This window comes from Nicotiana attenuata, unplaced genomic scaffold (genome assembly GCF_001879085.1).
Source record: "Nicotiana attenuata strain UT unplaced genomic scaffold, NIATTr2, whole genome shotgun sequence".
Classification (NCBI taxonomy): Eukaryota; Viridiplantae; Streptophyta; class Magnoliopsida; order Solanales; family Solanaceae; genus Nicotiana; species Nicotiana attenuata.
The window spans coordinates 154,676-166,290 of record NW_017672819.1 but is presented as its reverse complement, the minus strand read 5'-3'; the positions used below and the strand labels follow the sequence as shown (position 1 = coordinate 166,290).

Below are 11,615 nucleotides of genomic sequence, written 5' to 3'. Positions count from 1 at the left end.
ATACATCAAATGTTGCTATCTAATGAAAAAACAAACAAAAGCTATAAGCTAAAAGCGGTTAGGAGAAGAGGGGGGAAAAATAGCTCAGACAAAAGACAGAAAAATTAACTTTGCTATTACACAAATTGAATACATGGATCTCATCACATGAATATTTTGATGATTTTATCCAAAGAAAATAACCCATTGGAAGTCCAACAAACATCAAACATAAGCATTGAATTATATTTTTTCATCATCATGTTTCCAAAATGTACAAGAACCAAAAGCTACATTCTATAGCCAAAGAGATTTCATTACCTTTTGTTAAGCTCCTAATGTTGCCTTCAGGAAACGAATCATGGCTCTTGAATACCGTTCAAAACTCATGGAAACGAATGAACTCTCATGAAAGGAGATTATAAAGTCACTTAGATTCTTCATTCTTGTAATAGAGGCGAAACTACTAATTACCATATTAAACGTACAATTAATGTTGAAGGAACTAAAAAATTTCCTACCACTCCAAGTTAATTCTTGAAATCGAACATCAAACATTTGAAATTATATTTTTGTTTTTTAATGTAGGATAACTATTTGAATTTTAAAGGGAAAAAAGTTATTCTAATGTTTCGACAATATCTTTGAATCTACGGTAATTTTATATGTTGTCTTTAAAAAATATTTGTAATTTGTTAAATATATACCTCCTTATTAAAATTGATGTACTATAAGATATCTAAAATCTTTCAGAAATTTGAAAAGCCAAACTTAGAATTTGGAACTGCAAAAGGTTACCTTTAGAAAAACGAATAGTCTTTAGATACACAAATATGAGGTAATAGATTCTGTTAACATTTAAATTATGTTATCATGCCCAACTATGCCTTTATAAAAAGAACAATGCGGTCGTTGCAAATATAATCCGGTTTATAAGTCCGGAGTCGAATCCCACAGAGAATTAACCTATCAATTACCTTTGTTGAAATCACTAAATTCTTTATAATCAACTTCCTCAAACGTTGTAAACAATAGTTGATGGTATTTCTACTAACTAAGATTGCAAGTAAATAAATAAACAACTGTAAACTAAATATGCTGGGTTGTAAATAATAATGAGAAGGTTCTAAGGTAGTGATTTCCCCTATTGATGGAATCCCTTCCGGTTATGTTTCAGATAGATTCACCAAAATATCTCTATCAATCATGAGCACTCTTTTTACCGTAAATCTCTCCCGAGTAATCACGATAATTTACTAGACGCACTCTCCCGAGATACGCTAGCTGACTTTGTTTATTACAGCTCACTTTAGATTGCACCCAAGGCTTCGTTATCCCTAGTCCCGCCTTTAAACCCGCAGTTATAGATCCCTCTTATACTTTGGGAGTGGTGTTGTTCAACAATTACCTAAATATGCACTCTCTCCCGAGTTATGCACACTAAATAGGCACAGCTAATTGAGGATCCTGTCAATTAACTACAACAAATACGTAGTTGAACAAATAGAGATTAACTAGCAAACTATATGAACATAATCAAGAAGTTCATCCTTCAATAGGTTCCATCAAAACCTTAGACTAGAGTATTTAGCTACTCATAACAACGTAAAGATAATCTACGATAATATTCATCATGGAAAATTGCAAGAAAAAGATGAAATAAAGAACTATGATGTTTTTGGATGAACTCTCACACTTGTGTTTCTTGCCCAAGAACTCTCTAAACAAAATCTGACCTAATGTAGCCGAAATCCTACTTTTTATAAGGGTTTTACACCAATTTTTCCCGACTTGACAATCCTGCCCCTGGCTAGTTCGCGTTCTGCCGCGGTCCCACCGCAGTTACGCCGGGACCGCGGCCAAAAGGGGTCTCTGAATTTTCATCTCTACTCTGCCGCGGTCCTCCCGCGGTTACGGTCTGACCGCGGCAGGCCAACTTCTGCCTTCCTTTGACTTTTCACTTGGTGCATTTCTTGGACATTGTTTGATTGGCCTCCTTTTCTCCGTAATTGATCCCAAACTTGCTCCATCGACTTCTTTCGTTGGATATAGCCTGTAAAGCATGAAAAACACTAATCAGAGCATTTGGTTATCACTTTTTACAACAAAGCTATACAAAAATGTGGTTCTGTAGGGTCTAATTATAGTCTAATTCACCTATTATCATAGATATTAAGATATTATTTATTATAATTTTGTGTTTACATTCTTGTCCAAAAATATTTACAATATTGTTAAATACAAGGGCGGGCAATAGTGTCATTCAGCTTTATAAGGATATTTGGGTATTTTAACTTTTCACTTGAGATGTTCCCGCTTATAAAATAGTATGATTAATATATTTATTTGCAGTTCTGTGGCAACGTTCATTGGGAACACAACCATATCTGGCTAGGACTTAAACTATATATATTGACAATGTAATAATATTTTACACCATCAATGCAATTTAACATTTATGGCAGATAATCTGCTACTGAATAGAGTTACTTGCAATTAGACCTGACTGTGAAACCGTTAATATATAGAACTTAAACTCGTCAAGGTTTTCCAATTAGAAGGTTAGTATGGGGAAGAAGTCTTTGAAGAGGAGAAATATTAAAATTCAGTTGCATATAGGGTTCTGCAAAAACTTTTGTGTGAGCAGGTAATGCTCGAGCGTTATTTCTTTAAAGATTTAACTAATTGTATCCTGTATGTGAATTACTGTTGAGAAGCAAAGATCCCAGTTGTTAGAGTGTAAGTGTTCTTAACTTCTTACATTTCATCATATGCATATGTGAGTTTTAGTTTTATTAACAGTCTTTAATTTCTTAAAATCCCTAATCATTTTTTTAAGCAAAAGAGGGGCATGAAATTGTAAAGCTGCCTATAGACCTGCTGGTAAATGGTGTTGGTAAAAAGAAAATGCAATGGAATTAGCCAAACTAAAACGTATTTTGGTATATAATCAGATGGAATTTGGTCTAAAGTTCTTTTTGCAAAATGCTGTCTGTTAATCTTAAACAAGTTATCAATTAAGTTGGCATCAGTAAAGTTGACACGCAAAAAGAGCACAATGAGATGTTTTATTTAAAAGCAACAATAAGAAAAAAGCCACCAATTGATATATGATTTTTGTCTATGTTAAGGCAAAGGAAGATGGAACTGAAACGGAATGCTGTTATGTTGTTGCAGCATTCAGACTACAGAGTAAGGCACATAATATTACATCAACAGATACACAGATCAGTGTATAATATGAACACAAGCAAAGATGCTGGTGGATTAAGGCTGGAAATGTTAAGGTCATGAGACTCAATAGGCTCGTGCTTTTACAATGTCAAAGCTCATTTCACTAGGATCTGTTGCTTGCAACTCAACTTGAATTCCGTCCAGTTCTCTCTTGAATCTATCCTTTGAGCTCGCGTACACCATCTTCATCCTCACCCTTGATGTTTCAGGTGACCTATAATTCATGATAAAGTTATTAGAGCGACGCTATCCGATGCTATCTATCTAAACCCAAGCCTTAGCTGCAAGTAAACTTAGTGGCAAAGTCAGGAATTTCCCCAACAGTGTTCAAACTTGATAAAAGTGAAAAAGGTTTTCGCGACAAAAAGGTGTTCAGTATATGTTATATACCTCTAAAACCTAATATTTTACTTATATACACAATGTAATTTTTCGACGAAGGGACAATGTAGGTTCATCCCTGAGTAAACTAGGAGGAGTTAAGTTTCATGCATCGATAGAGCCCAAAAGCATAGCTCAGTGGTCAAGGGGGTTCAAAAACTTTGTGAGATTGCTAGTCCAATTCCCAATTGCCACAATCTTTTTTCTATTTTTAACTTTTTCTTTTTTGAACCCCCTTGCACGAAGTCCTGGTTCCACCATTGTAGGTATTAGCTGTTAAATTGCAATGACGATGTAATCATTCTATAATCTGTCAGTCAATATATATAACTTAAATTCAACTAGTAATTACCAAAGTTGAGATTGCTTGAGGAATGAAGACAACAGGGTAAAAAAAAAAGGAGGAAAAGGATACCAAGCAATGAAGAAAATCTTGCTTTTCTGGCAATTTTCATTAGTTATGAAGTCTAAATCAAAGACAGCATAGCGACATTCATCTGCAGGCAGAGAGTTAGAGAAATCTTCATAGCTTTCTTCAGGGCTGCCAAGCTTCTCTACCACCACTTCCTGGCCATCAATCTTGAAAATAATGAACCTGTAGTTTCTCTTTGCTTTTAATTCCAAGAATTTTAGCTTACATTCATCTTGTACTGCCATTCCAGAAACAGCATTCGCCTGCCCATATATTTGTCAAGTCATGAACAAGACAAAAAACAACCACGCGGGTATAAATCTAAAAGAAAATCAGTTTGACAGACAATAAATTTTACACATAACTATTGATAGTCATGAGGAGATCCATCTTTTCTCCGTAAATGCAGCATTAGGTTTAAATTATACAAACACACACACACATACATGCACACATAGAGTTGAAACTTTTCTAGTTCAAGTCTGCAACTATATATTGTCACAAATGAGTAGTGGGTGCACGTATCCAGCCCTTTGGTACCGGGTTCATCTGAAACCGAGTACGTGAAACATAAACTTATCTGTAAAATTCACTAAAATTGCAACAAATAGTAGATATGAACTCGTAACTTTATAAATATAACGGGTTCAAAGCTGAAAACTTTAAAAGTTGAACCCGTAAAACTTAAATCTTGTATCTGCCTCTACACATATCCATTGACTTGAAATCCTGAAAACTGCCAACCAAGATGAAGTTTCCAGGACAAACAAAAGGCAACCTCTAATCTCCAAATTTGTTATAATGAAACAAGAATAATACAGAAAATGATGAATCATATAATGATCTGAGAAAAGGAAATGAAACACAGATACTATACCATGGTGTCCTGGAATGAGATAGGTAAGGATCTCTGCAAAATGGATAGGAAAAAAAGAAAAGGGGTGGGGGTGGGGGGTGGGGGGGATAAAGGAGAAAATGGTAGAGAATAGAGTTGAATGGAATGGGGATAGAGATCCTTGAATCCGTAAGAGAGGAAACACGACCTGGTTTATAAAACATGAGAGAATTGCGGAGAATAAAGAGGGACAAGACAACATAAGGGGTTGAGAGTCATCTAAGGTTTTCTGAGGCTCATTTAGTTACCTTTGTCATTCCTGTTGCAGTTGGCACGATGGCCGTTATTCATCCAATTTCAGCATTCTTACATTTAAGACAGTTTGCCCTTTCATATTGACTATTTTTTTTCCCCCCATAAACGTACCCTTTGGATTTAGATTTGCGTTTTCAAAATTAAAATAGTCTCTTTCATGTTGTCCTTATAGGAAAATTTATTTTTGACAGACAAATTCCAAAGACAAGTTGAACAAAAAAAAAACGACCATATATCAATATCAGGATAAATATTTCAAGTGATAACTAAGACAAGATATATTCATTTTTGTGGAAAGAAAAATACATATACAAATATGAGAAAAGATTACGATCCAAACGAAATTTCAAGTCTGACATTATTATAAGAGAATTATAAATTACCTACATAGGGGAATAAGTAAATACTGTAGACATCTCAATCTTGCCGCTTTAACAAGGCCTTATTGACAATGATGAACAGAAGTGCCTTTCCATTTTTTTACATTTACCTATCATTAGCATAAAAGTTCAGTTGTGACTTAAAGAAATGTACCTTCAGATGGAAAATCCACAACATTTGATAGGGCTGGCACAATTGTCATTTGAATTGCAGTGATCCTAAGAGATTCACCCACCCCCCCACCCTCAACCCCCCAAATCACCGAAACGTTAAATGATAAGCGCGAACTCTACTATCAGAAATTCTTGACATAAGATGATTCTCACAACATAATACACAGTACAAAATTAGCATACATTTATTTGTGAGAAAGGAACAGGTCAATAGAAGTAGAAATGGGAGAATGCAATTACTAAGAACAGGACTCTGTTAGGCACTACTGTTCCCAGCAGCAACTCTCAAACAATTTGTCATTTTTTCATTTTCTGACGTATTTTATGTCCAAGATCCTCATTAACAAGAGGAGAAAAGAATACTGCAAATGTAAAAATTTAAAATGGGTTGCAGTTGTCGAACAAGACATATGGAGCACTTTCAAGAAACCAATATCTATTCGATAAATTGCACTTTCAGTTTCCAGAATCACCACTTCCGGAGATTCACTCATCCTACAAAATTAACAACTTTAGGTTCTTTTTTCTTCTTTAATTTAGCATCACCGTCTTCATGAACTTCCTCTGCCATGAAGTCATCTTCCAGATCATCCCCACTGCTAAGTTTGGTAACTTGTCCCCTTGGCCGATCCTCAAATTGAACTGCCAGAAATAAAAAGTCGCACAAGAAAAGGTGGAAAAGTGTAAGAATTAAAACCAAACCAACTCTAACAAGCAGCATCTGCTGCCACCAAACTAATAGCATATAGTAAAAAGGAAAAAAAAATCTATGACAGCATGTTTTGGAATCAATTAAGGAGGAAACAAACATCCACAAAAGTTATTCGCATGTCAGCACTTATGTCATGCACATCTCTTCTAAAACAATCACCCATGCAAGCCAATTAAATGCGCTGCTTCACTGCCACATTTGACACAAAATTCATGAACATGGAATTATTGGAGTTCATGAAATAGGATGTGTGGTCTTTATATTATAACGGAACTAGATTGACAGTGATATGACTTATTAGGCATTCAATTATTTGGAACAAACATGAAAAACAGACAAAACTGTAGCTTGATTAATTATCTTCTTCTCCAAAAGAAGTTGGCTTGGCTGTGCCGTGGCCACAACTGTTTCACTGAGACACAGAAAGCAAGAAAATTTCTGACAAAGTTGTCAGACTTGTCATTACACCATCAAGACTAAACTAGCAAGACTAGATCATGCGCAGAAAAAAAAAAAGTAGAAGAGAGTGAGTGGTTCAGTTCATCAAGTTCATATGCAGCCTTGCTAAATCTGCAGCAGTTGAGGGTAAAATGATTATGTATATAGGACATGGGCAAGCTAAATAACAAAGAAGTTAGAGAGTTTGAATATGTATAATGATAGCATATAAGTTAAGAAGTCAATCTTTATAAAAAGGTATAATGATAGTATGGTATGTTATATGTAAAATGATAGCATACAAAAGTTGCAGGTAGTAGAAATCTTTTTTTTTTCCCAAATGCGAAGGCAAACTAGATGTCTCGGAAACAAATCGATGGAATAATACACGAAAGGACATACAAGCTTTAACTCTACCAAAGGCCCCATCAGAAGCTTTGCCAGTTTTATTAGGACAATCTTTTGCCAAATGTGTAACACCGCCACAAATTTTGCAACAACCACCCTGCAAAAAAAGACATCAAAAACATGAACTTCTAAACTCCTGTAAAATTAAAGTTTTTTTAAGTTTCGTTCTCAGAAATGAGCTTATTTTAAGCTAAAAATAAACACGAAGAAATTGAACCAGCATCAGAAGGTAGCTGTGAAGTGATTGAAAATGGTGTCCGAAGACAATCAAATATATGTACCTTTGGGTATATACCATGAGTACTTTTAGGGCAATTCTTACTCAAGTGACCTTGTTCTTTACAAATAAAGCAACTAGCAAACTTTGTTCCCCCTGCATAATTAAGAAAACAACATGATATAACTAATATTTGCATCAAAGAGAAACAAGAAGAAACTTTCTAAAAGAAGTGAGATTATTGTTAGTCGTTTGATGGACCCTTGTAATGCAAGGGCAACTCCATTTTTGAATAGCAGACATATAGCAAGAATTTTGTGAATCCTTTTTTGTGTAGCTCTTATACTCATTGCTTGTATACATTTTGTTTTTCTGTCTCTGCCAGAGAAATTCTGAATGAAAATATTCTGTAACTCGGCATTAACCCAATTTGTGGCAGCTCCTGACTTTGAAAGTAAGGATACATATTACATGGAGTACCACTGGTCAAGAGAGCAATATAGCAGTCACCAACTATCCATGAATTAAGCGTCTTATTTAGTACTTAGCAGTAAACTATTTGAGGCTTACATACTTCCATACTTTGCATTTACATAGAGTACATGGAAAATAAAGGGCCACTAATGAAATAAAATGAGAAGGGCAAGAAAAAGCTGGAAACCTGAAAAAATGCTATGCATACCCCCCCCCCACCCCCACCCCTCACCCCACCCCACCCCCAAAAAAAAAGAAATAAAAAAAAGAAGAGAGTAACAGAACATACATTGTCCAAATAAAGAAAAGATATATTTGATTATTTGATAAGGTCAAAGGCAAAATACCATCTTGAAGTGGATAGGGGCAGTTAGCCAATGAATGACTGGTTTCCCCACAATTGTAACATAACTTTTTATCCACCTTTTCATCATCTTTGTTGGGGCAATTCTTCAGGCTGTGACCGCGTCGACGACAAAGCAAACATATCTTCATAAACGCATATCAAACAAAGAAGCATCAATCAGTAGGAGAGCAATAATATGCTTCTAATGTAGCAAAACATCATCGAGTATAACATTGTGCAGTGAACATAAAATTAAAAGACTAAATAGCTTCAATCCAATTTGGCCATCTCTGGTATGACTTGAATGTTTTTGGCAGAAAATGTACTTCGGTTAAAACGTTTTACCTAAGAAAATCATTTCCTAAGTCATTTGTTAATGTCTCATTTGGGCATAAAAGTTGGTGGAATCATTGGATGTGGAGACTGGGATTGGGCACGGAGTTGTAAAGAATGAATAATATCTTGCAAATGATATGGAGTGTCTATTTTCTTTTTCGGCGAGTAAAAATGCACTTAGGAGCAAATTATGGAATATTAAGCTCAAAGAGACTACAACACAGATAGACAGAAAAATAAAGAAACTAAAAATTCAGCCCAGGGATAAAAAGCATACCTTATTCTTTTCCCATTCAGATTTCCTAGGGCAATCCTTGGCAATGTGGTCGTGTTCTTTACAAATAAAACAGCTTTCGCCAGGCTTCATTCCAGCGACTCTAAAGGGGTGCTTTTTATGTAATAAACGTTTCTTATTAGGATCATTGCCTTCTCCTTTTCTCTTCTTGAAGTTGCTCTTCTTCTTCTTTTTCTTGTTTGGGTCTTTGGGTGGAGTTGGTTCTGGCTTGGGGAATAATTCTGGATGTTCTTCCTTGTATCTCTTTCGAGCTAATTTCTGCCTCTTGCTCACCATTTTTGTAAGAGTATTGTTTCACTAGCTGATATTAACAGTTGCCTGTAGCTCCAAGACTCAACACTTTGCTATAGGTAAGGCTGCAAGTTGAAGACGAGGGTTTTGTGAGGTTTTAGATACCAAATTCGACATTATGGCCCGATTTCGGACCGGACCAAGCTCCATGGGTTCTCGGTTTCGGGGTAAAATAAGAGACTAATAGCCCGTTTGGTCAACCTGCAAAAATCAGCTTATTTTGAGAAGTGCTTTTTTTTCAAAAGTACTTTTGGTGAGAAGCATTTTGTGTTTGGCTAATTAGTTTGAAAAGCACTTCTGAGCAGCAATTAGTGTTTGGCCAAACTTTAAAAAATTGCTTCTAACTGTATTTTTCTCAAAAGTGCTTCTCAAAAAAGTACTTTTGGAGGGAAGCTACTTTTTTCTGCTTTTCCAAATCTGCTTCTGCTTATCCTCAAAAGCACTTTTTTTCTTTCCAAAAGATTCGCCAAACACCTCAATTTTTGGCCAAAAGTGCTTTTGGGCAAAAAAAAGCATTTTTGGCCAAAAAGAAGCTTGGCCAAACACGCTATAAATTACATAAATGGAACCTCATGTTTAGTGGTAAGTTTAAGATAGCACTTCAAAATTATTTTTAAGCGGTCTTGGTCCTTTAAAAACTTTTGTCTTCATATAAATTGGTAGATTTAAGAAAGAATTACGCTTTTAATTACTTGGCGCAGCAACCCAACTAAAAATGGCCCATGTTTGAAGTCTTTACCCGGTTTGACCCAGGTTGTATATATCTTGAAAGAAACTTTTCAGTCTTTAGCCCATTATTAAAGACATACTTCTAGGGTTTTTTTCTTTTCTTCTTTCTTCTTTCCCAGCATACTCAATCTCTCTTCACTCGCCTCTCTCTTCCTTCTCCCTAAAAATTACAGAATTTTTTTGTACACACTCGTGATAATCCTCCCATTTTATGTCAATTAGATTTCGATTTTTGAGTTAATTGACAAAAAAAAGGTTAAGGAACAACAATAAAATTTGCATATCAGTCCAAAAACTATCAGATCTTGCCTAAAAGAGCATCTCCGGCGACCTCGTCTCATATTTTCTTATTTCTCTTATTTTTTTGTTTCATCATTTGCTACCGGTGAAGCCTAGATTTGAATGCCAAAACCTCGCCGGAAAAATTCAACACCAGCAACCACCGAAAACTGTAATGTGGTGATGGACAGAAGGTGTTTTCTGGTGTAAACTTGTATAGGTAGTGTTTATACAAACTTATACAATATTGTATAAATATGTATAAGTATATATATATATGCGTACAATATTGTATAAATTGACAAAAAAAAGGTTAAGGAACAACAATAAAATTTGGCATATCAGTCCAAAAACTATCAGATCTGGCCTAAAACTATCAGATCTGGTTGTCCCCGGATTCCATTATCAAGAAGTGTATCCACGGCTTCTTGTACTAATTTCTCCTGACACATTACTAATTCTCCTGGCGTAGATCTACTTGTTGTTAATAGATCGGTAAGGGTATTGTTCCGATAGATAACTCTTCTATAGAGTTCATTAATATCTGAGCTCATTAGTTTACCCCCATCTATCTGAATGATCGGTCTCAACTCAGGAGGAAGAACTGGTAATAGACACAAACCATCCATTTCTGGCTCTATATTTGTTCGAATAAAATGCTTAGCCAATTCCACGCGTCTAACCAAAAAGTCCTTTCTTCTTCCAACTTTTCGATCTTCCCATTCATTCCCTGTGTGCCCTTCTTCCCCCAATTCTTCCCATTCTACCAACGAATTCTCTATAATAATTCGTAAATCTAGATCGGCTAATTGTTCTCGGATAGCACCTGCGCCAGTAGAGATTTCTCGATTGCGAAATGTATCGAAACCCTGGGTAGTAAAAAAAAGTGGGATGCTGTATTTCCAAGATTGGATTTCATATTCGAATAAACCTCGTAATCGTAAGAAAGTGGGCTTTTTAGTTATGGGCCTAGCAAAAGAAAAATTGGGATAGGATTCTATAGGATCTCCCCCCCTTCAAAATCGGACGTGAAAGTTTCCTTTCATCCGGCTCAAGTAGGTACACCAAATAAGGAAAGGAGTTCTCGTTTTCAAACTCTAGAAAATCCCAAAATAAAAAGGTCTACTCCTTACTCAAGTTCCCAGTGAAGACGAAACAAGATTTCAGTGATTCCGTCTTCTATTAATTCTTTATTCAAATTCAATTCCAACAAATAAAATAGAAAATTCTTGAGTAGTCTACTTCCCTTTGAATGATAAATCCCTTAACTCTTAATAATTAAAGGAATACCTTGGAACCCATAAGGGATTTACTTGTCTATATATTGTTCCATTCGATCTTTTAGGTCCCGACTTCACCTCGATGGTTAGGCCACCACGC

General features: G+C 35.5%; 1 protein-coding gene across 1 annotated transcript; it reads right to left on the bottom strand.

Moving 5' to 3' along the window:
• Positions 1 to 3,029: 3,029 nt before the first annotated feature.
• Positions 3,030 to 9,356, bottom strand: LOC109214610. Its single transcript, XM_019378548.1, has 8 exons — positions 8,919 to 9,356; positions 8,307 to 8,448; positions 7,550 to 7,641; positions 7,263 to 7,365; positions 6,205 to 6,352; positions 4,884 to 5,049; positions 4,010 to 4,269; positions 3,030 to 3,427 (listed from the first exon to the last, which is right to left on the bottom strand). The coding sequence occupies exons 1-8, from the start codon at positions 9,210 to 9,212 to the stop codon at positions 3,277 to 3,279; spliced, it is 1,356 nt and encodes a 451-aa protein (XP_019234093.1). The 5' UTR covers positions 9,213 to 9,356; the 3' UTR covers positions 3,030 to 3,276.
• Between the last annotated feature and the right edge of the window lie 2,259 nt (positions 9,357 to 11,615).